Here is a 23,440-nt window from a genome sequence, read left to right as displayed (position 1 = left end):
TATTGTCAACAGTGGCTAAGTGATTGGTTGGCATGCTTCATTCCAATTTAATACAATCACATAACACAGCCTAACAGACACAGACACACTCTAACACAGTGTTGAGTTTTTGCAGAATAAGGCTCTATTGTTTTAGCATCGTGGGAATCAACATGGCGGCTGGTCAGTTAATGTCCCACTCCGCTAGAGGAGAGGTCATTTTTACTTGTTTTCGAGCTGATACACTCAATGCAGCATCACGACATTACACAGCAAGCACAATGCTAATGGAGGTCAGCAACAGAAAATATTAATTACTCTGTGTACCAACTGCCAGGGCTGGGTTTCACTACAATGTATCATATCTGACTCCAGTATTTCATGTGGTTATTTAATCTAAATCCCTTTGGGAATTAGTATTCAACATTTGTAAGTCAAAACTAGGAGAGGGTATTTTATTAGATTTCATTTTATTTAATTAATTTTTAGTTATATAATCAAAGAAAATGAAGAGGCACACTGTGATCTAATTGCATGTACTGTATATTTGTGTGGATGTATGCATGTTTATGTATATATATGTATGTAACATGCTTGAATAAAAACCACTTGACACAATGATGGAACTTTGCATATGGCAGAAGATCGTATCAGTTAAAACCTCGGGAAAAAGATAATAAGTGGACAATTTTTGGTCAAACTACCGTTTCCACGATCAAGAAAAAATGTTCATGTTTTTGTGCCTAAACAAAAAGTCAATTTAAATCTGCAAACAGCTTTTGTTGGCTGAGAAGGCAGAAACAGTTGTTAGCGGCAGCCTAATTAATGCTCAACAGCGAGCAGCAGCAGATACAAAATATTAATTAAATGTATCTGACAGACTAAGTGTGAGAACAGCTGTAGCTTCCTGCACCACATAATTTTTCATGAGCTACTTACTGCAAATAACGGAGGCACTGCGTGACCACGAAGTTCATGAAAGTCGAGCTGAGAGACTCTGAGTAAAGGGAGTTCAGAGTTTAACCTCATTATCTTCGAGAAGAACTCCACATTTAATTATTTATGCCAAAGTTTCTTTTTGGCATATGATGTTAATACAGGTGACTGTTTCAGCTATGAAACAATACCAACTGTGGGAGCAGCTGCAGCAGCAGGAACAGAGCAGAGCACCGGCTAACTGTAGCCTCTGTTTGTGCCTCTCATATAGTGTGTAGCTGCTGGTTGCATTAGCAGAAATGGTGGAAAAATTACACAAGCCATGGGCCCACTGATAACTGTGCTATATTCAGAGCTTAATACAATATTTGGGGCTGACAAACAGTAACGTTAACTATGAAAAATAGCTACAGCTTTGTAATAACAATCCCCCACAGACAAACACCCCAGGCAGCCGCAGACATTACAGCTTCTAGCTCAGCTACGACACAGGTGCCCACACATCACTCAAAGGGCCACAAACATGTTTCTAGTAATTGTCAAAGCACCACCAGACCCCCTGTCTTTCCAGCGGGGAAACAGACAGACTGAAAGCCATGTGTCTCATGGCTGGTAAACTGTGACTATCAGCTCTACGTCACTGTCCACTCCTACAGTCACGCACTCCTTTTTAAAGCACTGAATGACTATACTGGCTCTGACAAAAAACATCAGCAGTGCACCTCTCACAGGCTTTCCTATTTTTCTCTCAGGGATTACCAGTGGCCCATGACTGGGGTCATACTGGTGTAAATAAGATCCATACCTGGCTTGCATGTCTTTCCATCTAGTTTAAGCTGGACTCCAGTGGGGCAGGCACAGCTGTAGTAGGGCTGGACTGGAGAGAGTAGGCAGAGATGACTACAGCCTCCATTATTCTCACTACAGGGAGTCTGGACTGTAGTGGCAACAACAAAAAGACGAGATAAAGACAGAGAAAGAAGGATAGAAAGGTAAAGGAGAAATATGATTAGTTTAACAGCTAAGACATGTTTCTTTCATCCTGAAAAGGTGACATAATGCAGATATGAATACATTTTTACGTACAGGAAATGGCATGGTTGTATAAAACAATAACTGTGCTGTAGCAAGTCTCCACAGCTTTAGCTTTTCAAATGCTCTCCTTTATGTTGCTACAAAGATTTGTGTTCTATAATAGACTTTTTAATCATTTATCAATCATCCCAGATCAATCACAATACTCACTCCAGTTGGGTTAGTTTTATATAATGGTTTGCTGGTATACTGATCTCATGCTGATACATATGTGCCGTGCTGTGCCTGTGAGGAAAAGATTTGGCTTACTGTAAGGCTGCCGGTAGGACTCCAGGACCTGGATGTCCATGGGAGAGTAAATCCCACTGAGGATCTCTCTGGCTTTGTCTCCGCTGTCTTTGTTACAGGCATGGATGGAGCGCGTCTGCCAGTCGGTCCAGTATAAGGTCTCCTCAGACAGCGTTAGGGCAAAGGGATGGGTCAGCGTACCCTCCACCACTGTTTCACTGCAGGACAAAATCAGAGCTTCTTTAAGAGGAGAGGAAGGTTTGTGTTTCATCCCTACTGCAAAATGCTATTTTTCTGCTGTGGAAGCAAACTAAAAAAAAAAAATACACCTAAAAAGTGTTTGTGTTTTCATGACATCTGAATGATATTGATCTTAACAGATTTTTAACGTAAGATTGACCGATGAGCTGTTCTGAACAAGCCATTTTGAATTGTTCAGGAGACTGAGCAATTGAATGTGATTATTAGTAAGTTAAAAAATCAGCACATGCTACATGTACTGGGATTATTACTTTAATGTATCTCAAGATCTTTCACCAGAATAATGGTTCTATATCCCTCAAACACACATATGCACCTGGTGTGTGTTAACAGTTCTGCAATTTTGAAAGACCAGAAGCAGCAAAACCAGTATCAAAATTACACAGCACTGTCTAATCAGCCCAACACAACTTCAGCTTCTCCACTCAACCCACCTGAGGCTGGCTATGATCTGAAATGCTTTGATAACGGTGCTGAAACGATACCCGATACCAAAATAATGCTTTTTTCAAGTTTTCATTTAAGTCCGACACTGTGCAAGACATTCGACGCTAGCTTTCAGTTCTTAACACTGTTTCTCAGAGCTACAGTCAAATTTTGGTTCAGTGCCAAAAAAATATTGAGATTTGATTCCACGCCCTACACCCAACGCAGCACAGGCGGGTTCACTTGGAGGTAGACACAAAACACACAAACACAAAGGAATGGATCGTTCATCAAAAAGCCTGAAGCCCCACTATTGACTCCTGAGCTGCAATGTTTATTAAACCACATAAAACAAAGGTGAGGGACGATCAGGAAAACTGCTGCATCAGCAGTGAAGCTACAACAGGGTCAAACGAGTCATGGGGTCACTAAAAGACTTTTTAAAAGACTTTTGACCCCCGTCCTTCACAAAAGCAATGAAAGTAAAAGAAGTGAAAATACTCAGACATTCTTTGGGGAACAAGAATTGTGACATTTTCATCTCACGGAGGCTGGAGGATGATCAGAGAGCGATTAGGAATCCTCCTCTGGGGACCATGAATACCTAGACCGCATTCCACAGCAATGCAGTCAGTAGTTACTGTATTATTAAAACAAAGCATTCAGGAGCGTGTGCAGCGTTGGTGAAGGTATTCTCTCAGCGAAGGCCAAACAATTAAGGCTGGAGAAGTGTGCATGAGCACGAAGTGTTAGATTTTATCAAGAGAGAGTGGTTCTTTTCTAAAACACACTTTAGAATCACTTACAGGAAAATGCACTCACACAAGCGCATTTAGGCACGAGATCAAAGGAGGCTTGTATTTAGAATATCAACACACCAGAAACTGGCTTTCATCAATCATCATTTCTAGTCCTGTGTGAGTGTGTGTGTGCGTGTGTGTGTGTGTGTGTGTGTGTGTGTGTGTATGTGTGCTGTAAAAGCAGAGGTGCCTGCCAGCAGTGGTGAAGGGAAAAAAAAGAAAGAACAAATTTAACCAACTCCAGATTTCAAAGCTCTGTTCAGCTTTTGTGTGGCTGTGCGTGTGTGTGTGTGTGTGTGTGTGTGTGTGTGTGTGTGTGTGTGTGTGCAAATTAATAAGCAAACAGGCAAATTATTTCATTATTCAAGCTGTCAGGTACATTCAGATTAAAGCCTTCCCTTCTGAGTTGTACATGTCTCTACTGTGACTATTGTATAAACCTCACGTACATATGAACATACCCTGCCTTGGCTGCACAATGACTGCTGTGGTTACAGAAAAACACTGTGCTGTGCAGCAGGAGAGCTATGGTGTATATAGTGGCTGAAGAACGAGTGTGCTGCTGTTATAGGAACAAAGTCCCTGGCTGAGGTTACCACATTTTTCCAACACTGTCAAACATTTCCACTAAGTTTCGGGCTGGATTTTAGCCAGCCTCTACCATATTGTAACCTCTGTAGAAATTAGCTGCAGGTAACAAATTACACTAATCGAGAAGGAGTTTCCAAGAGAATGGCTGTCTTTATAGTTATTTCTGACTCTCTCTGCTGGTTGAATAATGGGCTAAAATTGTCTATAATCTTAGTTTTTAAAATACTACTTTTTGGGGCATTTTGGGGCTTTTTTGACAGATGGCAGGAAACAAGGAGACAGAGAGAGAGATGAGGAATGACATGCAGCACAGGTCCCTGGCTGGATGTGACCTGTGGAGCAAAAGAGCAAAAAAAAAAAACCTGAGCTCTTTCTTTCTTGGTAGACGTCTGCCTGGAAACTTCCATTGTAAGCGAAGCAGTAGGAGAATGATGGAGCACGGTTGGATGGATGCAGAGAGAGAGAATGATAAGATGTGGAGAAAAAAGGCTGATAGATGGACTAAAGGACAGAAAGACAGATGAAGTTGTGAGAGAGATGCACTGGAAGTGTGTGTGAAGCTGTGTGTGTGTGTGTGTGCGTTGACTGGAGCCTCCATACCACAGCTCTGTTTGTGTTGGACAACTCTCTCATACTCTCTCCCTCTCTCTCTATTTTTCTTTCATTCTGTCTGTAAAGCTTTTTTTTTTTTTTCTTTCTCTCTTCCCCTCCTCCCCTTCTCTGTTGGAAAGAAGTTGAACAGGGTGAAAACTCCAAAATTTTTCTGCTGATCTTGAGAGTTTCAACAGGGGATCCTGAAAGAATGTTTATAGGCGAGGGACTTAAGGAGTGCATTTTATTTCCAACTTGCTCACACAGGCCATGTAAGTTGGTCCACAATAGCAGCTAATAATCAAGAAGAGCATATCAAGTCAGCTACTGCTGTTAAAAACCTTTCATCAATGCTGATCACAGGCTTTAAAGGTCGATTTAATGTTTTGAGATCCCATAATTAAGCACTGACATTTTCATGGCAGCATTTCTACTTACTGTCTCTCTGTTTGTGTCCTGTATAGAGAGTTACTTTAATATTCATATAATTATTTATTTTCAGATTTTTTATTCCTGCGTTCATGTTGTCCATTTTGTACCGACTGTACATGCCCTGTTTCTCCTCGTGCTACTGTAACACATAATTTCCCCCAACAAAGAGTTCAATTATCTTACATTACCGGTAGTGTTGTCATAATAAGTAACATTTCAGTGGTGCTTTAAATCCACAACAAACAATTAACCTGAATGGTGCGATATTTAGTGATAATTTCAATGCTTTGACAAAATGAGTGTGTCATTGTGGAGCTAATGTCATTTGTCAGAAAGCAGCTGGCCCCAGCCTTCACACCGTGCATGTTTCTGGTCAACGTTTCAACCTCGACTGTGATTTATGATAAGTCATAGAATGGCCTGAAGAGTTAACAAACCATCATAAGCACTAAGTTACACATAATCCAACAGCTGTCCATGAGACACCAAACTTTATCTCAGTTCCAATGCAGGTTTGGATTCCTGGAGATCAGAGCTTACTTTAGAGGTTGCTTGCCCACAGTAGCAAACACATTGTTCATAAAGGGAAACATTGGCATCCATTCATATATTTTAACCATGTGGGGAATTCAAACTCAATGTGTTAGAGGAAGGATTACAGGATTAACTAGATGAAATATACTACAAATTGACTCTATCTCAGAGACCCGGGTGATGACTCCCAGAGGTGGCTCTGGTTTGGTCGTGCATTCAAACAACTGGTTGGGGTAGAACGAGGGAGCTGGAGGTATAGAATGAGGTCAGTTGTCTGGTCCTTGTACCAGGTTCAGCAGACATGTGCACAGGTTCACCACTTTGTGAAACACATGATTGTATGAAGGATATTACTACACAAGCTCGGGAACACTTCGTAAAGCCTTTGTACACACAGTTTGTTTGCAAGTGATTGCATCGTGGGATTTTTTTTTTTTAAGTTTTGTACAGCATCCCAACTTTTTTTGGAATCAGGGTTGTAGCCGTCTGGGGAAAGATATTCTATATCATCACTATCTCCTTTACTGGCTCAAGTGTATGCTTCAGGGAGTGATGAGGTCTGGGCCAAGACGTCAGAGATGAACTAAACTGCAAGGCCATATTCACATGGCAATAAACTTTTCTATGTGAGTTGGCTGACTTCACTGTGTCTGTAAAAATACTCACCACTCTCCAAATTTAAGTTCATTTGAGATTACAGATATTTAAGATTAAATATGACTTCTTAATGTAAGCTGGTGGAGCCTTTGGTTCAGAACATTTTGTATTAAATATAAGAATACAGTCAATGTTATAATACACACACACACATAAAGGTCCATACCGTGCTGATCCGTCCAGGTTAGCTCTGTGAATGAAGCTGAGTTTGGCATCTGCCCAGTACAACTTCTGTTCCACCAGGTCTATCGTCAGACCGTTGGGCCAGTATATGTCCACATCCACTATAACTTTCCTGTTTGAAAGAGAGGCATGATCTTACGACTGGTGCTTTTGTTTTGTTATTCTTCGAGAATTGTTACTGCTTCTGTACATCTAGATGCACGTGGGACACCGTACTATAAAAACATGACGGAAAATACAGAAGTTGGGTTCACGTCAGGGTTAAGTAGTTCTAGTACCTGTTGCTGCCGTCCATACCAGCACGCTCTATCCTGGGCTCCTCTCCCCAGTCTGTCCAGTACATGTAGCTGGAGGAGAAAACAGAGAAGAAACATGTCAATAAAACAAACACAGGGACACTCAGCAATTTAGAGGTAGGCATGTTTACAGACTCTAAAAACACATCACAGCATCTGTACAGGGTTAATAAGGAGTCGCTGATTGCTTGAACAGCTCCTCATTCTCTTGCTTTTTGGAACAAAAATTCCCCACGCACTAACATTTCAGGTCACCTGTCTTCTGGTCCTCTTTGCTCTCTGATGTCTTTTTGATGTAAAACAGTCCCTTTAATGCTTCCACTAATTACAGCCCACTAAGCTTGGGTGATGTCATATTCAATGGTTTTTCTCTTCTTTCGCCTTACCTCCTTTTGATATTTCACGAAGTCTCCTCATCTCAAATCTTTTTCTTTTCCATTTTTTTGTTGTCCATCTATCTCATTCATTTTCTCCTTTTTACTGTCCTCCACTACTTGACTTTGTTTTGTGAAATAACAATAGTAATAACCATCATCATGATAATTGTACGATTATAATACAACACTATAATATTACTGCTCAACAAATGAAGTATTCTGCATTTCATGGGAAAAAGACACACAATGAACAGAAGATGGATATACCAGTAAACTGGTGTTGTGGTTTAAATCAAATCTGCAGTTAAATTAGTAACACTCTGGCTCTGCTCTGTTTGAGTTCTCAGTGAAATAAAGTGAAGAACAATAAATCCGCCTGTCACATAACCAACAGTTATTGGTTTGAATTGAACTTCTTAAATGCTATGGCAGTGTGTGTGTGTGTGTGTGTGAGAGAGAGAGGGAGAGAGAGGGAGAGCTAGAGACACACACAGAGATACGTGTGTGTACCTTCAGTTGCAGAATGACAGATAGATCTGCATTCCTTTGGCCAGCAATGTAGAAATGACAATTACAGAGCAGGAAACCAGAGAGAAGAGAGAAAAAAGAAGGGAGATGAAGTGGAAGCAGAGCATCTTCTTTCTGTTTTGTCGGTGTGGTTTTACTTGTGTGATCAGTTCCTGTGCATGTACATATGTATTTCTGCAATATTTACAATGCAAGAGCAAACTACTGCCTCGAGCTACACTGACTTCATCAGGATGGACGACATTTGGTTTTAGCTGATTCCATTCAGGAATTGAAGTTGACCTCAATCGAACTGACGAGGCATCACTTAACTTTGCTTGAACTCAGTTGAATGAGCAAACTTGAGTTAAATCAGAGGACCAAAGAGAATTGACCTGGCTTGAAAGATGAATGTTTCAAAGCGATTTATTCTTAAGGCAGTTTAATCACATTTAGACAATCAATCTGCAGTCTGGGGCTATCTGTCTCGGAACAAATCCCTTGAAAAGACCAAAACCGTGTCTCTCTTTCTCTGACCTTCGCTGTCTGTGGCTCTCAGCCCAAAGTCCATTGTTCCTACTGAAGACACAACTCTTAAAAAACAGCTCACAAATACATCATTTCACTTTAACAACTTACTTTACTTAAACAGGAGGAAAAAGCCAATTTTGGGGGCCTATTTTCAGCAGCATATTAATCCACATTTGGGGCTCTACTGAGAATTTGGGGCAGGCAGGACTGTGTATGCAGGACTAAGTCAAAATAAAGTACAGCGTGTGGTTCATTCGTTGATGGTTTCTATCCTTAATAGGATTTGTCAATAGTGAGAAACATATGGGATATCAAAAGATTATCCTTTGAATCTTAAATCTAAATAAAACCCTTTAATATATACATGTGTGATGCGGAAAAATATAATAACTGTACATTATAATGGACGTTTTATGTAGATTTGCCACCAACCATTGCAAATCTACAGTCTGTTACTGATGCATTTTAGATATCAAATAGAATTTTGCTAAATGCTGAAACAACAAATTGTATGCTATTTTCAAGGTTACCACAGGTCATATCCAAACTCTTCAAACTGTCTCTGTTTTCAAACATGTTAGTCAAGAATTTTGAAAGCCATTTTTAATTATTTTCTTACTAAACCGACTTTACTGAAGTGACTTGGGCTAAATAGACTGATTTAAGGAGATGAACAACCTGAATGACATTTTTTAAGTTTTGGCGTTCATTCCTTTTGTCTCATTTTTTGCTCATCAACTGTTCAACACTGTAAAAGGACAGCTGGCTCACAACATTCTTTTGTTTTCACTTGCAGGAAAGCCGTGTAGTTTTGACCTGTGTTATCTCTACAATGTGCCTGAGAGCTGCTGTTCTCAGTCTACGCTCCTTTGTGAAGGTGTGTATTGCAAAATTGCTCACGTGTTATCAGAAACAAGAGGAATGTTGGACAACACTATGAAAACAAGACACCCATGTGGCAAGAAAGATCATTTTCTGAGATAGTTCAACATGACTTCTTGGAGTTTTGTGACATTTAAGAGAGTGGGAGTAAAGAAATGCCAGTCAGTAGAAAAGTACTGCTGTGGTGGCAGTGCACCAGGATGAAAGAATGATCATGAGCTGTTTTCCAAATACTTAAATCTGTGTGGTGCCCTCAGCTGATCAGTAGATGCTTTGTTAAATTTAAATATAAATTTGTAGAGTACAGAAAAGCTGTGTGCTCTCACTACAGAGCCTCTTCTCTGACGGCGCAGTCAGTCCAAATAGTCCAAGATGCCGCACACAGAACAAATCTACTTCACGTATTTCATCTTCATTTCAAAAAGATGGTGTGGGTGGAGGAGAAACCTGATTACTGACGCTGTGTTAACACATTTTACACATCTTAAACCTACTACTAAAACAATAAAGTTACTTTAAAGTGACTGCAGGTGGCATTTTCTTATACAACCCTGAGCTGTAAAGCGATAAATAAATGAACCTCAAACCTTGTTGTGAGCTTGTAAACACAAGCAAACTGATCAACCTACACTAGCTATCATGTTGTCCTCTGCTGCCAGTGTATTTCCATGTTTGCATTTTCTCTTTTTTCCCGCCTGTCCTGCACCCACAGAGGTTCAGTCACAGACATACCAACAACTCCAAACACAGACACACCCTGTGGTTATCATCAAATATATAAACGTTAGCTGTACATATCTGCGATCTGACTGTTCCTGGTGCTGACATGGTATTCAGGCTGTTCAAGACAACTGTTCCCAGTATGATAGACTCTTAATGCTTGAGCAATACAGAAATAAATGAGTGTTTAATTGCAGTTGAAGCTGATTCAGTGCATGTAGTCTGAACTGAAGGAGTCCAGTGAACTCACTGAACCTCTGGTTAAAGTGTGGTGTCTTTATACAAGCTAATAAAACACTTTGCAGACACTGCAGAGGTCGCAGTTGCAGACTTCTGTACCTCAACCTATCATGAAAACTGTTAAAATATAATCACAAGTCATTTGAGTAAAAAAAAAATTGGCTATTTGAAAAAGAACAGGAAGTCTCACATAACAACGTCAAATACCATTTAAGGCAATTAGCAGAAGTGCTCTTTTGTGCTACACTGTAATATAACAGGACTGAATCAAGCCACAACAGTAAATCCATCATCTGAGGAGCTCAGGCTTTGCTGATCCAACAAGTTGTGTGTAAGAGAGACAGGAGGTCAGTGTGAGGTCAAACCACAGAGAAAGGAAACTGTGCAGAGCAGGCCCATCTTTTCTGTTCACTTCATTCTCACAACGTTGCTGTTTGTCTACATATCTCATTGTCAATGCACCCTACACCTTCAGCTCAAGTATGCTGGGCTAGCTGTGGTATTCAGGCACTGTTTGCACTATTTTATTTCAAGACATTCATTTCAAAGCTTAGCATGTTCTCTGTAAGGCTCTTAGAAACAAGCACTGTGTAGAGGGGCTAAAGAAAGTGGCTTGTTCTTACTGAACAACAAGGGATGCCTTTAAAGGGTCTGTTCCAGAAACATATTTTCCTCACATTCCTCTTGTGGCATTTAACCATGCAGTTTTGTTTTGCAGTATTGATGTAGGTTTTCGATATATCAGTGATGAAACTGTCCCTTTGAAAAATGCTGACTCTGGATTGAGAAACAGGCACACTAGAGGGGGCATCGGTATATCTAAAAAGTTTTCATAGAACTATTGTAACACACCAACTGAAACACTCATTAAGCTGTTGTCTGTATGTTGTAAACTTACGAACTAACATTTACATTGATTGATTTCTGATGTTGTTTGGCATGATGAGACTCGCATTTTGGTAGGACAGTTCAATCAGTCACTGTCCTCCCTGCTTTTCAGAATAGTGGCACCATAACAAACCACATCTGCCCATTAATGTGAATTCAGAATCATTCTGAAAACACGTTTTCTATCTGAACACACCTTTACAACTCAAGTAACCGATTTTCTTGTAGGCTTTACAGTAACAGTACTATGAATAGTGTGTGCTTGTTACCGTTGAGCAGGGTTGAGAGCGATAGCCCTGGGCTGGTCCAAGTCCATCCAAAACAAGACCTTCCTGGAGGTACCGTCCAGGTTGGCCACTTCAATCCGATTGGTCTCCGAGTCTGTCCAGTACAGTTTTCGACCCAACCAGTCACAGGCCAGCCCATCAGGACTGTCTAGACCTGATACTACTACAGTCTGGCCGGTTCCCAGTGCCTCTTTAAGGGCTGCAATGAGAAAACATGCACAGTGTCAAACAGTGACATGAACATGAAGCCACTTAATATTTGCAATTCATAAAGCCACAGTCTTTATGAGGAAACTTTCACTGAGCAGGAAACAGTCTGCAGTCTTACAGTTGGATGACTGATTCCAGTGCGTCTGTTTGATGGCCTCCTCACTGACATCTGTCCAAAATATCAGGCCCTCAGCATACAGGAAGTCCACCGCCGCTGCATCCTCCAGGTCACTGACAACGATGGCCGACTCACCCCGCACACCCTCTGCATCTACCAATCGTACGTCACGCCGGTTGGCAAAGAGAAGGAGAGGTGACCCTGGAAAAGAGAAGATATTCTAATTGACATCTGAAACACTACATTCAAAACCTTTTTTACAAAAAAAAGGGCGGTTTTTACCACAATGAGAAAAGATGGCAACACGCATCCAAAATCCTGCAACTGTGTTCTATAACTCGCTCATCACATGAAAAATGAAACCCATCTGCAGCCAGCTGACTGCTTGCCCAACCTGTCAATATGACAATGACTTGATTAAAGATCATGGCTGAGTGCTGCAGTCCCAACACTGGTTATTTGATTTAGGGTTGCAATGTTGCTTATATTGAATAAATTCTGCCAATTATATTGTATTGGTCTGCTAAAAGAACTGAATCAAATTGCTGTGGCTTCAGTAATATTTGATATGAAAAGCTTTGAAATTAGAGGTACTAATCTGCCTCAAAAGAGATTCCATTATGATCCATTACGACAATTCACCGTGGGATACTTTTAATCTAAACAATATTCACTTAATATTTGTCTTTTTGAGGGGAAATGATGTGTAGCCGGTTCATGGAAAATTTAAAAAAAAACATGCGCAGCAAGTTTTGGAAGACTTGGCACACTATGACAAACTATGATGTTCTTAACTCATAGAGGGTATCTTGTGAACTTGTACTTTCATTTCTTGTTGAAAGTGATGACTTGTTTTCTTTTACAAAAATTGACTTGATATTTTTAAGACTCAAAAGCCCATGTCTGCTTCTGCCTTCGGGCTCACTGTAATGGAGGCTAACATTACAAACACGGTTGACAACAAACACACATTTGTTGATGCATGAAGCTGATTTTGACCTTTTGAAACACCATCGTCCAGCCGACCGCCGATCTAAGAGGAGTTTAGTTTCAGTAATCTGCCTTGCTGATTGTTTTAAAGGCCTGGTGTACCTGTCAAATCATTACCTCTACACCCCCCACAGCATCACAGCATCAAGTTCCCAGCAAGTCACCAAAATACCAAACAAGCTTTGGCAAAATCAAAAACTGTTTGCACCAGACAGGACTGCTACTCGTTGGAGCAAAGCCCGACCATGACATGTCAAAAACATAAAACCTCTAACATTACTGCCATCTGGCAACAATTTGCAGAGGCCACCGAAAGAAAAAAGACGAGGACAGAGACCAGAAGCTCTTTTGTTTGCACGAACAAGTTTTACATTGATCCTTCTGTCCTTGAAAATTGCATGCTGTCAGATAAAAAACAAAAACAAGCTGGACGACATATATAGGAAATGTTTGCATTATCAAAATGACAGGAAAAGAGATATTCTAAACCTTGACAGTATGCCTGTAAAGTATGTGTATGTCAGGGTCCATCTTCCAGAAGTCACACTGTCTGTGTGAGTTATGGATGTTGTCCTCCCACTGTTGGAGGCAGTAACTGTCACAGCAGCTGCCACAGTGCTGTGACAGCTTGTGGTTTTGGCCTGGCAGGGTGGCAGAGCTGCTACGCTGTGGTTTGGCATAACCATGCCTACTGTAATCCCACAGCATTAAGAAACACTGCCTCTGTCCGTACGGATGCTGTCCCAGTGCAACACACAGTCCTTAAAAGAGACACTATTCTTCAATTTATTAATCATTAATTTAACAATACTTGACTTTGAACTAGTCCATTTACAGTTTACGCAAACACTTTTATATGACCACAACAAAGTTTCTTGCTCTTCACTCAGTGCCTAGACCCATCCTTGGTGGCAGGTTGGCGAGTTTTGAGAGTCTATCTGTTCTGTTTCTGTGTATTCTTTTGTTTTCTAGTAAGTTTTAATAATATTTTAGTGTTTAGATAATAAGATTCAAACACATACTGAAGAGTCTTGATTTCATAGTCTTTGTGAAGTGAGCAATGAGTCACATGGAAGGGAACTACAAAAGCCCGCTGGCTGAGATTAAGAACAAATCTCTGGGTGGAACTGGGAACTGAAAGAAGAACCAGGGGGTACAAATATAAATCGGCATCAGTGACAAAACTTGAACAACACACAGGTGTAAAACTCTGGTGTATTACAAGAAGAAGTTGGTGTGGCAAAGGTAAGTGGCATCCATTGAATTTAGAAACAGGTACCCACTGACTGACAGCACTTTGAGAAAGCTGTAGCATTCTTTGGGTGTTAAGGTCAAAGCGTGTCACATCTATTACACTGCAGTACTGCACTGACTTACAGACCCGTTAAACAGAAGATATAGTGAGATGATGTCAGTAGAGCACTGAGGCTGACCATTTTAATGTTGGTAAAATAATGTGAAACTCACTGTTTAAAATGTTGCCATCAAACTGGAAGTATAATTATCTTTCTGCACAAGAACCATAGAGTAAAGTTTCGCATCTGCTAAAATAGATTAGCCTAACGCAATATCAGCTATATACTGTAAACGCAGAAGCCTGCAGCTATAAAAAACCCTTATCATGAGGCTCATCTATCAACAGAGCTACAGTCCAAAGGAGGTGACACAGATGAAAATAAATGACAGAAAATCACAGCAGAGACAGAAACAGGGAGCAGGGCAGTCCACAGCCTGAGGGCCTCTTAAGGTCACCTCACAGAGACGCTGCAGTGAGGATCACTGCTGAGCCAGCTTAGGCTTCCTCACGAGTGAGAGAACAAGCCCAGACTGCTCGCATCCAAATATCACACTCATGTATAAAATACACAGCGTTTTTATAAGCAGTGAATGTAAGGGCTCTGGCTGCTTCACGCAAACAGAGACGACTCCACACACAGACACACATTGTAGAAGATTTCAGACGCAGGATGACAGGATGTAAACGTCCCGGCAATTTTACATGTTGGCCTTTTAGCCCCTAACCCTAACCCCCATCTCCCCACCCCCACAGTTTGGTCTGAAATTTGTCCCCACACACGCATGCACACACACACACACACATACACACTACTTCTCAGTTCTCTTTTGTTCTGCTTAGAGAGGGCCAACAGGCTCCCTCGCTTTACATCTTATCAGACCCCATCTTAACAGAACCCTCTGTGTGTGTGTGTGTGTGTGTGTGTGTGTGTGTGTGTGTGTGTGTGTGTGTGTGAAGGGTTGCAAGGAAGGAAGAGATTTTCTTCACACCTCCCCAGTTGGGACAAGAAAAATGTGTGTGACGAGCGCAGAGAGCATATTTATACAGCCTGAGTGTGTCTGCATGTCTGTGTGTGTGTGTGTGTGTGTGTGTGTGCGTGTGTGTGGGGGGACCCCAGAGAAATCAAGGTAGACTGCATAGACTTCCCCTCTTTCTTCCACCTCTGCTCCTTCTATCCTCTCCCTCCCTCTCTCTCTCCACCTTTCCTCCTCCCGTTGTGCTGCCTGTCTTCTCCCTGCATCTCCTCCTCTCCTCTTTTCTCCTTTCTCTCTCTCCGCTCGAATATTTTCCCCTCATTCCTTTCCGTTTCCTCTCTGTCCTCCCTCCATCAGGCGTGCATGAAATCCAAACAGCACAGGACCTCCTTGAGTTTCACACCAGAGCAACACAAACAGGAAAAGATATCAATCTCTTCCTTACATTCCTCCTCAGCACTGTCACCAAATCTCTTCTCCTGACCTTCAGCCCCTTCAGATTTCCCTTCCAGTCAACTCTTTTCTTTTCCCTGCTGCCATGAGCCGACCAACTAATAATCTTGTGCATCTCATTTACTGGCTATCTGCAGGGCTGGGTATCAAACCTCAACACTTTTTTTAGTACTGAGCAATCAGATATTTCTGATTTGAAACACAATATTCCTCATTTTAGACTGTTTTTTACGCAGGCAAAGTTATATCAGTGGTTGAACACTGCTAATAAATGGCGTGAAAATAGGGCAAATTCATCCTTTTTTAAGATTGTGTCATTCAGGGTGCTTGTTCCATTTCATGAAAAAAATCTGTTTCATTTCTATTGAATGACTGAAAATATTAAAAAGTGGCCTGCTGAAAAGTATCAGGAGCTGCTCCGCTCTCAGTCAGCCTGCGCTATGTCTTGCCCTGTTTTGTTGAGTGTCGAGTGTGCTTCCATCCAAACAAAAGAACAGGCTCAGCGTACGAAGCCTGAATGCACTGAATGCAATGGTCCATATAGTGCAGGCTAATGGCGAGGAGTGTGGAAATCACCTACTGGTTGGTCTCAGCAGTGGAAAGAGAAATACCCCGGGTTCCCAGGGCAAAAGAGTTTTTTTTTTTTTTCGGTGGCCCACCCAAATAGACTAGCCCACACCCAGAAGATTCATTTTTTCGTTTCACATGTCAGTACAGCTGGAAATCGAACCTCAGTACTTTTTCCACTACTGACCGAAACATGTCCGTACGGCTGCTTGTGTTTACACATTTAACAAATGGAACTTAAACATAAAAACAAAAAAGAATTCTGCCGATAAACAGCTTTTTATTCTCAAAGTACGCTTTCAATAACAGTATTGTTCTGGTACTGTTACTGAAACTCAATGATACCCGGCCCTACAAGACATTTGTACATTTCAGTTTGCCTTCCTTCTCGAGGCAGGACCAGACAGAGGTACAGACAAGCATCTTATTTATTAGAAGTGATGTTCAGGTTCTCAGTTAAAGAGGACAAGGTACACAAAGTAGTGAGTAAATTAAACATTTCATCTAAGGCTGATATGGCCAAAAACTAAATCTAGATTTTTAAGCTTGGGGATGATTCACAATTGCAATCTATTTTATTCCTGTAAAACGCAGTAAGTCTCATTTCTCACAGTTTTCTGACATGTTACAGACCAAACTAATACAATAACCAAGAGCTGAAATCATAATTAAAATAAAAGCTGGTTGCAGACCTGAACTGAAATCAGTTTTTAAGAGGCTTTTTTATGCTGAGTTTAATGAATCCAATTGTTTATACATCTTGAGATACTTGTTTTTTTCAGGCCTTTTTTGGACACAATTAGCAGTGAACAGACAGCTTTGATTAAACATCTGGCGTGTTACATTCAATGATTTTTGTAATTCAGTAATGTGCGCTGTGTCTTACTGACAGTCTAAGACGTGTGAAGCAGGAGAAGCAGGAAATGGAGTCTGTTTTTGTTCTGTGTTTGGTGGTGTCCCAGAGATACTGGATGTTCTGCTTAACCAATCAGTGTTTGTATGATGCAGATACATACAATGTGGAATTGAGACTCTGAATATCAGCTCCTCTGTAAGCCTAAGAAAGCTATAATTACTTTGCTTCTTCGCTGAAGCATGATATGTCATTCTGGAGAAAAAAAAAATCTGAACAGCCAAACTACTGTTGTTTAACAACTGACAAACGCAGTGCAAGGCAATTATTGTGTCCAAATCGTAGACTCACAGACCTCAAAGTAATCCGCACTAAAATCAGGGAGAAGTCACGCAGCCAAAGAGTCTGTGAGAGCAGCACGAAGCCCTGAGCAGACCTGCAGTCGAAGCGGGACCCCGATGGCTGTGTTCAACACACTTTAAAGCTTTGTTACCCCTCACATCTACATTGTCTGTCTTGACTCTTTCAGCTCACCAAACTAGCAAAGCTACACATGAAACACCAACACTGAGCACGTGCAGTGACATCTGCCTGACACTGAGCGACTCTCCAGAGTCATTTCAGAATAAGCTACCATGGTTCTGGTCTCCTCAGGGGATCTGTTTCTAATAACACAAAGACAAACCAAAACCAGCTGTATCCTTCAATACTTTCACCAAACATGTTCTCTTTGCCCATCACTCGACGCAGAGCATCACACAGCTGAAAACACAGCAACAGTGTCAAACGCTCAACCCTGTTCATGCCAGGAGCTAGTAACAAGTTTAGAGTTTCACTTAAAAGTGCCATCTCAACGCACATCAAGTTTGGGTTGGGTGTTCACCTTTGTCACTGTTGGCTGTCTGAAGACCAAAGGAAATCTGGTAGTCAAGATGTCAAATCATAAAAGAGAAGTAAAGTTTATTCTTGTCCTTGGAAGCAGTCGTTCGACTGAGACACCTTCATTACTACTGACTAAACTCCACCCACCGCTAAAGACCGTCTAATGTGGTTGAAAGCTCCAGAAAAAGCTCTTACGTGGACCCCATGTTAAGACTGTGAACTCATGTTTGGTAGCAAAGAGCTTGTTTCCTTCTTGACTTCCAATTTGTTTGCATCCAATGAGAAATGATTTTCAGATTTGTTTATTTGTCAATTGTTTTGCATTGCTATAAAAGTCAAAATTGAAGAAAAAAAGAGCTTGGAGTCATTTAAATATTTCAATATTGTCGGCAATACAATACCCGAGTTTTAGTACAGATCCCAAAGCAGTGTTTATTTGGACAGTTTGGGGAGTATGCAAAGCTGCTCAGTGCATCAGCTCTAAAAAGAGCTTCACCTGAATTAAATTTAGTCAAACTTTTCCAGTTTCCTGTCAAAGAGTAAGTTAACATTCAATGTTAACTTTAGATTCCTGTCTAAACATAATGCTGCAAGCATATTTCAGCTGGTACTCACCAAGTATTGATGTCTGACACCCAGCCCTGGTCAAGATTGATACAGCATTGGTATTTTGTGTCAAGGGTAAAATATGGTGAGAGAAAAGCAAAGCAGCAATGATCAGCTCACAAATCGTTGCTGATTTGTCTAAGAATGTGCAAAGAGATACTGAATGGGAGATTGTACTGAATTAAAGGAGTTAGTAGCACAGAGGCTAGGCTGGACGAGATGTCGTGACTTCAGCTCGGATTCTTCTCCACTTGCCAAAATGCATCATCGACCCAACTTTAGTCCAAACTCACACCACAGATGTCTGAAATGTCCAGTTTAAGTGAGCCAACTGAGTGTGTCCACGTTAAGCTAGTAAAATCTGTAAACGCATCTTTTTCTCTCCATTTCAGCTCTCCATCCAGACTAAACATCACTTTTCTCCCCCCAAAATTTAGCTTTTCCAAAATGGTTTCCACTGCGCAGAAAACTTAAGACACCAGCTCGGGAAAGACAGCTTGTATATGTGAGACACAATTAAATAACTGTTTCATACTCACTATCTGACTACAGAAACAGAAAAACATGTAAGTGACAACAGCTATACCATGAATTCAACTGTACAGTCCAATGATGAGACAGCAGGACGACAGTGAACAGAGGCCATCCCTCAGCAGAGGAGCCAGCTGGCTCTGTAGCCTGTCCAGTCTCAGTCGAGTGTGTCACACTGAGGTTAACACAGCTCTCTGTCATCTCTACCGTTCTCTTTGATGACTAATTTTGAATTTTAATACAGCTAATGATACAGCACAGCTGTTGTAATTAACCTGTATTTATAGTGACTTTGTCAGATGACGTCACAATGACAAATAACAGTTTGGCCGGGTGTCTGTCCCACTTCTAACCAGACATTGGCTCTGAGGCAACTTAAAAGGAGGACAAAGAAGAAGAGATTTAGCTGTTTCTCTTTTGTTCAGGTGTTTCACTGTGGAGAGCCTGGAAACACTAGTGCGTTGACGCGTTCTGGCTGAGGATAATTTATGAAAAAGTACTTTACAGGGTGATCCAACAGTCTGTCAACACACGCACACACACAGAGCTGTGATGTTTGCCTGGCAGAACACTGACACTACTCTGGTGTTTTTGGCCAGTGGGTGTGAAGTGTGCGTACATGTGGCCACCTCAGTGCCAAACTTAGGACATCATTCTTCTTCTCTCAGGACCAGCGAGAGCCAATCACTTCAACTGATTTAGTATTTAACCCTATTGGTCCCCAGCCTAAGGCCATTTCTTTGTACAATGACAAAGTAAGACTCAGGCATTGATGATTAGTTTGTTTTATCGTCAATCAGCATATCAACAGTCATGGCCCTTATGAGTAAAATGAGCTAACATGCATGACTGTTGTTATGACAATGTGATCTGTGGTCGAGCTGGAACAGGACGGGCTGGACGCAAAGGCAGAAAGGAAGATGAAGGATAAAATCACAGCCGTCCTGGATGACCCCCCTCACACTCCTCATGATGAGCTGTGGCAGATGGGCCGTTCATTCAGACACTGTATCATCCCACCAAGGTCCAAAACTGAGCGCTTCAGTCTCCCATTTGGACCGCTGCTATCAGACTGTACAGCAGCAGTGGAGACCGCAGACAGGCATCACACTGACCCCTCTGCTTCGCTCCCCCGTCCCTCCCAAAATCACCAAATCTCACACACACACACACACAATCTCTACATTTCAAGTCTGGCACTCAGGACTCTCATACTACTCTCCCTCTGCATCATCTGTTGGACGGTTGACTGATTTCTATGTTTATTTCTATGTTTATATGTACACAGCACCTTGGTTAAAGTGAGGGAAAGATCATGATATCATGATTTCACTTAAATGTGAATAAAAAATCTTAGGTCTCAAGTCACTTTTTTAGTTTTCCTCTCTTTATCTGTGCTTATTCTTTCGAACTGCTTTAACCCAAACCCTCTGGGCATCAATAAAGGCTTATCTTGTCTTATGATAATATCTGCTTACAGTTCACTGTGCTCTGAAAAGAGGCCTAAGTTGCTGATATTGGTCACAACTATTTTGCAAATCTGTTGTTGGCTCTTGGCACTCATTAAAGTCAATCAGTGGCGAGGTAAAAGTTTGTTGTTGCACTTCACATATTTTTGCCTGTGTTATTTACTGGTTATGATGCGGTTATAAGTCCATAGTCAGTTACACCAATAACCTCACAGATTTCAGTGATTAGCTGTATTACTGTTCTGTACTAAACCGTTCAATTTGACATCTTTCCAGGCAAACTTAAAGTGTACACATATACAATCCATCAGAAATCTTGACCACAGCCATTCAAATCAATTTTCAAACAGTCCTGATTATCAGACATTCAAGCACAGCAAATAAAACTGTGCTATGTTTGAAGCTTAAACACTAGAAGGGCACTCAGAGAGCACAGATCTCTGCCAAGGCCAGTCGTCCACTCTCCTATGACCTGGAAATCTGCACTTGTAGTTGTTATTTACTAGAATTATGTCACAAAACAGTTGTGCCTGGCTGAAGCCTCATCACCTCAGCTGTGCATTTATTATGTGCTTCTAATTTGGAAATATTTCACATACTTAAAATATATTTGTAAAATACAGAAAATCCCATAGCTACACCTCAGTTTGAGAAAAGTAATTCATGTATCTGCCCTGTGATTTGGATCCACTCCACAGTGTAACGGGTCTTCCTTGGCCTGTGCTACACCCTTCCACTAAGATTCATGAAAATCAGGCCAGCAGGGTTTTTTTTGTTGTTGTTGTTTGTTGTCCTCCTGAATAAACAGATGAACAAATCGAACCAAAAACATAATCTCCTTGGTTGAGCCACAGTAAATATCTGATCATATAATATGTAAAAGTACTTACTTGTACTTTCAGCACAATGCAGTTTAAAATGTCGACCAGCCATCCTGTCATACAGGTGTTACTATACACCTGACAGGAAATGAGTGTGTATTGATTACATGTGAAAGTGTGGATATGAAAAGATCTTTATGTGTGTTTGAGAGCTACAGCACCTCAGTCTGTGGACGCAGACTTGGTGGATGCGTTTCCTTTGTTCTTTTGTCTTCATACCAAAAGATAAAACAAGCACCATTAATTCATTCTGATCATCATGTCTCTAAAGACTTGACACAATGAGACTAAAGTCTGCTTCCAGTTCTGACCTTTGGGACGCTCATCAGTCATGCATAGAGCTGCAGCGATTAATCAATTAGTTGTCGACTATCATATTAATCGTCAACTATTCTGATAATCAATTAATTGGTTTGAGTAAGATCGGAGAAAAGTCTCTGATTCCATCTTCTAAAATGTGAATATTTTCTGTTTTCTTCACTCTTCTATGACAGCAAACTGAGTGACTTTGGGTTGTGGCCAGAACAAGACATTTGAGGACGTCATCCTGCGCTTTGGGAAACACTGATCGACATTTTTCACCATTTTCTGACGTTTTATGGAGCAACCAACTCATCGATTAATGGAGAAAACAATCGTTAGGTGCAGGACTAGTTGTGTTTAACTGGTTCGGCAGAGCCTTAATCAGGAGTCAGACTCGGTTAAAATCTTTTGTATAAAAATAAATGTGATTGGACGGATCAGCCAGGAGGCTGTAAACTCATCCTAAACCAAGCTTTTCCTTTGAGACGAGTGGTGTGCAGCATAATGAGGACTACTTTCCTACAGATACTGACACTTACACGAAGAAATAGCTTTTACAGGGCAAAGACTGTGTCTTTCATTAAAATGGATTTGACGCTAACACCTGCATCTTTTCACGCAGCGCTGACTGAGCTCACACGGAGTTGGTAATAGAGCTATTCAGCAGGAGCTTATACGGAATATAAAATATGAAGCTTTAGTTTAAAGATGCAAGCAGACAAATGAGAGCTAGTGTGAAGACCTGATGTAATGCCTTACATCCATATGAGAAAGCGAAGCTCCGCCTCTGACTGGGCAGCTTCACATTAAATAGTAAGACCGCAAATCAGGCGGTGGAGAAAGTAAGGCTTATAAAGACACTGATCCACAGGGAGAAAACCTCCAACCAGCAGCGTTTCATTCCCCACATATGCATTCCTCTTTCTTTCGCTATTCCTCCTTTTCACTATGAAAGAAGAAAGTCTGCTTGACACCCGACACCGAAGAGGAATGGCTGGAGCTGCCGAGGCCCGAGAAAATAGCCCAGGCTGCCTTCAAACTTCACTCCTGCTCCGACACATAAACTCATAAAGTACACCGGCTGTGAACGCATCAGGCGCTGTTTAGCCACACGGACTCTGTCCTCCGCTGTTTCCCGCACTCCACCGCAAACTTTCGAGACTTTCATTGTAACTACTGTGTTGTTGTACCCTTGGGACATAAAAACCTCAACTTTCAGACAAGGGAGCGCAGCTAGCCTTCTCCTTCGTCTCCGTGTGGGAACATTAGAGGGCACAGCCGGAGCACAGCACGGCAACTACCAGCTTCTTATCATGTCGCGTCCTGCTGGCCCCTCAGCCCCTGTCCCCTCAGCCCCTGTCCCCCAAGGATCCATGTTGTGAACAAAAAAGTCAACGTACCGTCAACCGCCGACAGCAGGCAACTCCGCAGCAGAAACACCACCAGCAGACCGCCCATTTCAAGTCCTCTGCGCTTTAAATCCATAACTCCCACTCCATTTTCCCGATATTCACTCCTTAATTAAGTTGTAAAGACGTCCACTCTTCCGTGTGTACATGTACACACCTGGGCCTGTATTCCGCTGTACTGCTCGCGCTGTGTCTGCACGCGTGTGTGCGCTTCTGTGTGTGTCCCTGTCCACAGCCCGTGGGCTACTTTTTTTTCCCAGTTAAGGCGCTCGCGCTACTTTATACTTTGGACTGTCGAGCTCGCGCACGGAGAGAGAGGGCAGGCGGACGTGGTGTGACGTCATCCGACACGAGGCAGCAGAATACTTTGTATTATCAGTTTGTGTTCGTCTTAAATCTGCGTATGATGGACGGTAACGCGGCGGAGTGAGGAGAGTGAAGGCTGCGGAGTTGCTT

At 41.6% G+C, this 23,440-nt stretch overlaps 1 protein-coding gene across 1 annotated transcript in view; it reads right to left on the bottom strand.

Annotated features, from left to right (window-relative positions):
- lrp5 (low density lipoprotein receptor-related protein 5) overlaps window positions 1-23,231 on the bottom strand; it is a 63,486-nt gene extending 40,255 nt beyond the window's left edge. Inside the window, exons 1-7 of the mRNA XM_076733066.1 lie at window positions 22,976-23,231; window positions 11,770-11,970; window positions 11,424-11,640; window positions 6,992-7,060; window positions 6,697-6,825; window positions 2,260-2,456; window positions 1,721-1,852 (exon numbers count right to left, since the gene is read on the bottom strand). Coding sequence (XP_076589181.1) covers window positions 1,721-1,852; window positions 2,260-2,456; window positions 6,697-6,825; window positions 6,992-7,060; window positions 11,424-11,640; window positions 11,770-11,970; window positions 22,976-23,060 — 1,030 coding nt within the window. The 5' untranslated portion in view covers window positions 23,061-23,231. The remainder of the gene's footprint in view (window positions 1-1,720; window positions 1,853-2,259; window positions 2,457-6,696; window positions 6,826-6,991; window positions 7,061-11,423; window positions 11,641-11,769; window positions 11,971-22,975) is intronic.
- Between the last annotated feature and the right edge of the window lie 209 nt (window positions 23,232-23,440).

This window comes from Chaetodon auriga, chromosome 6 (assembly GCF_051107435.1).
Source record: "Chaetodon auriga isolate fChaAug3 chromosome 6, fChaAug3.hap1, whole genome shotgun sequence".
Taxonomy (NCBI): Eukaryota; Metazoa; Chordata; class Actinopteri; order Chaetodontiformes; family Chaetodontidae; genus Chaetodon; species Chaetodon auriga.
The sequence above is the reverse complement of the archived record's forward strand: the minus strand, read 5'-3'. Positions and strand labels throughout refer to the sequence as shown.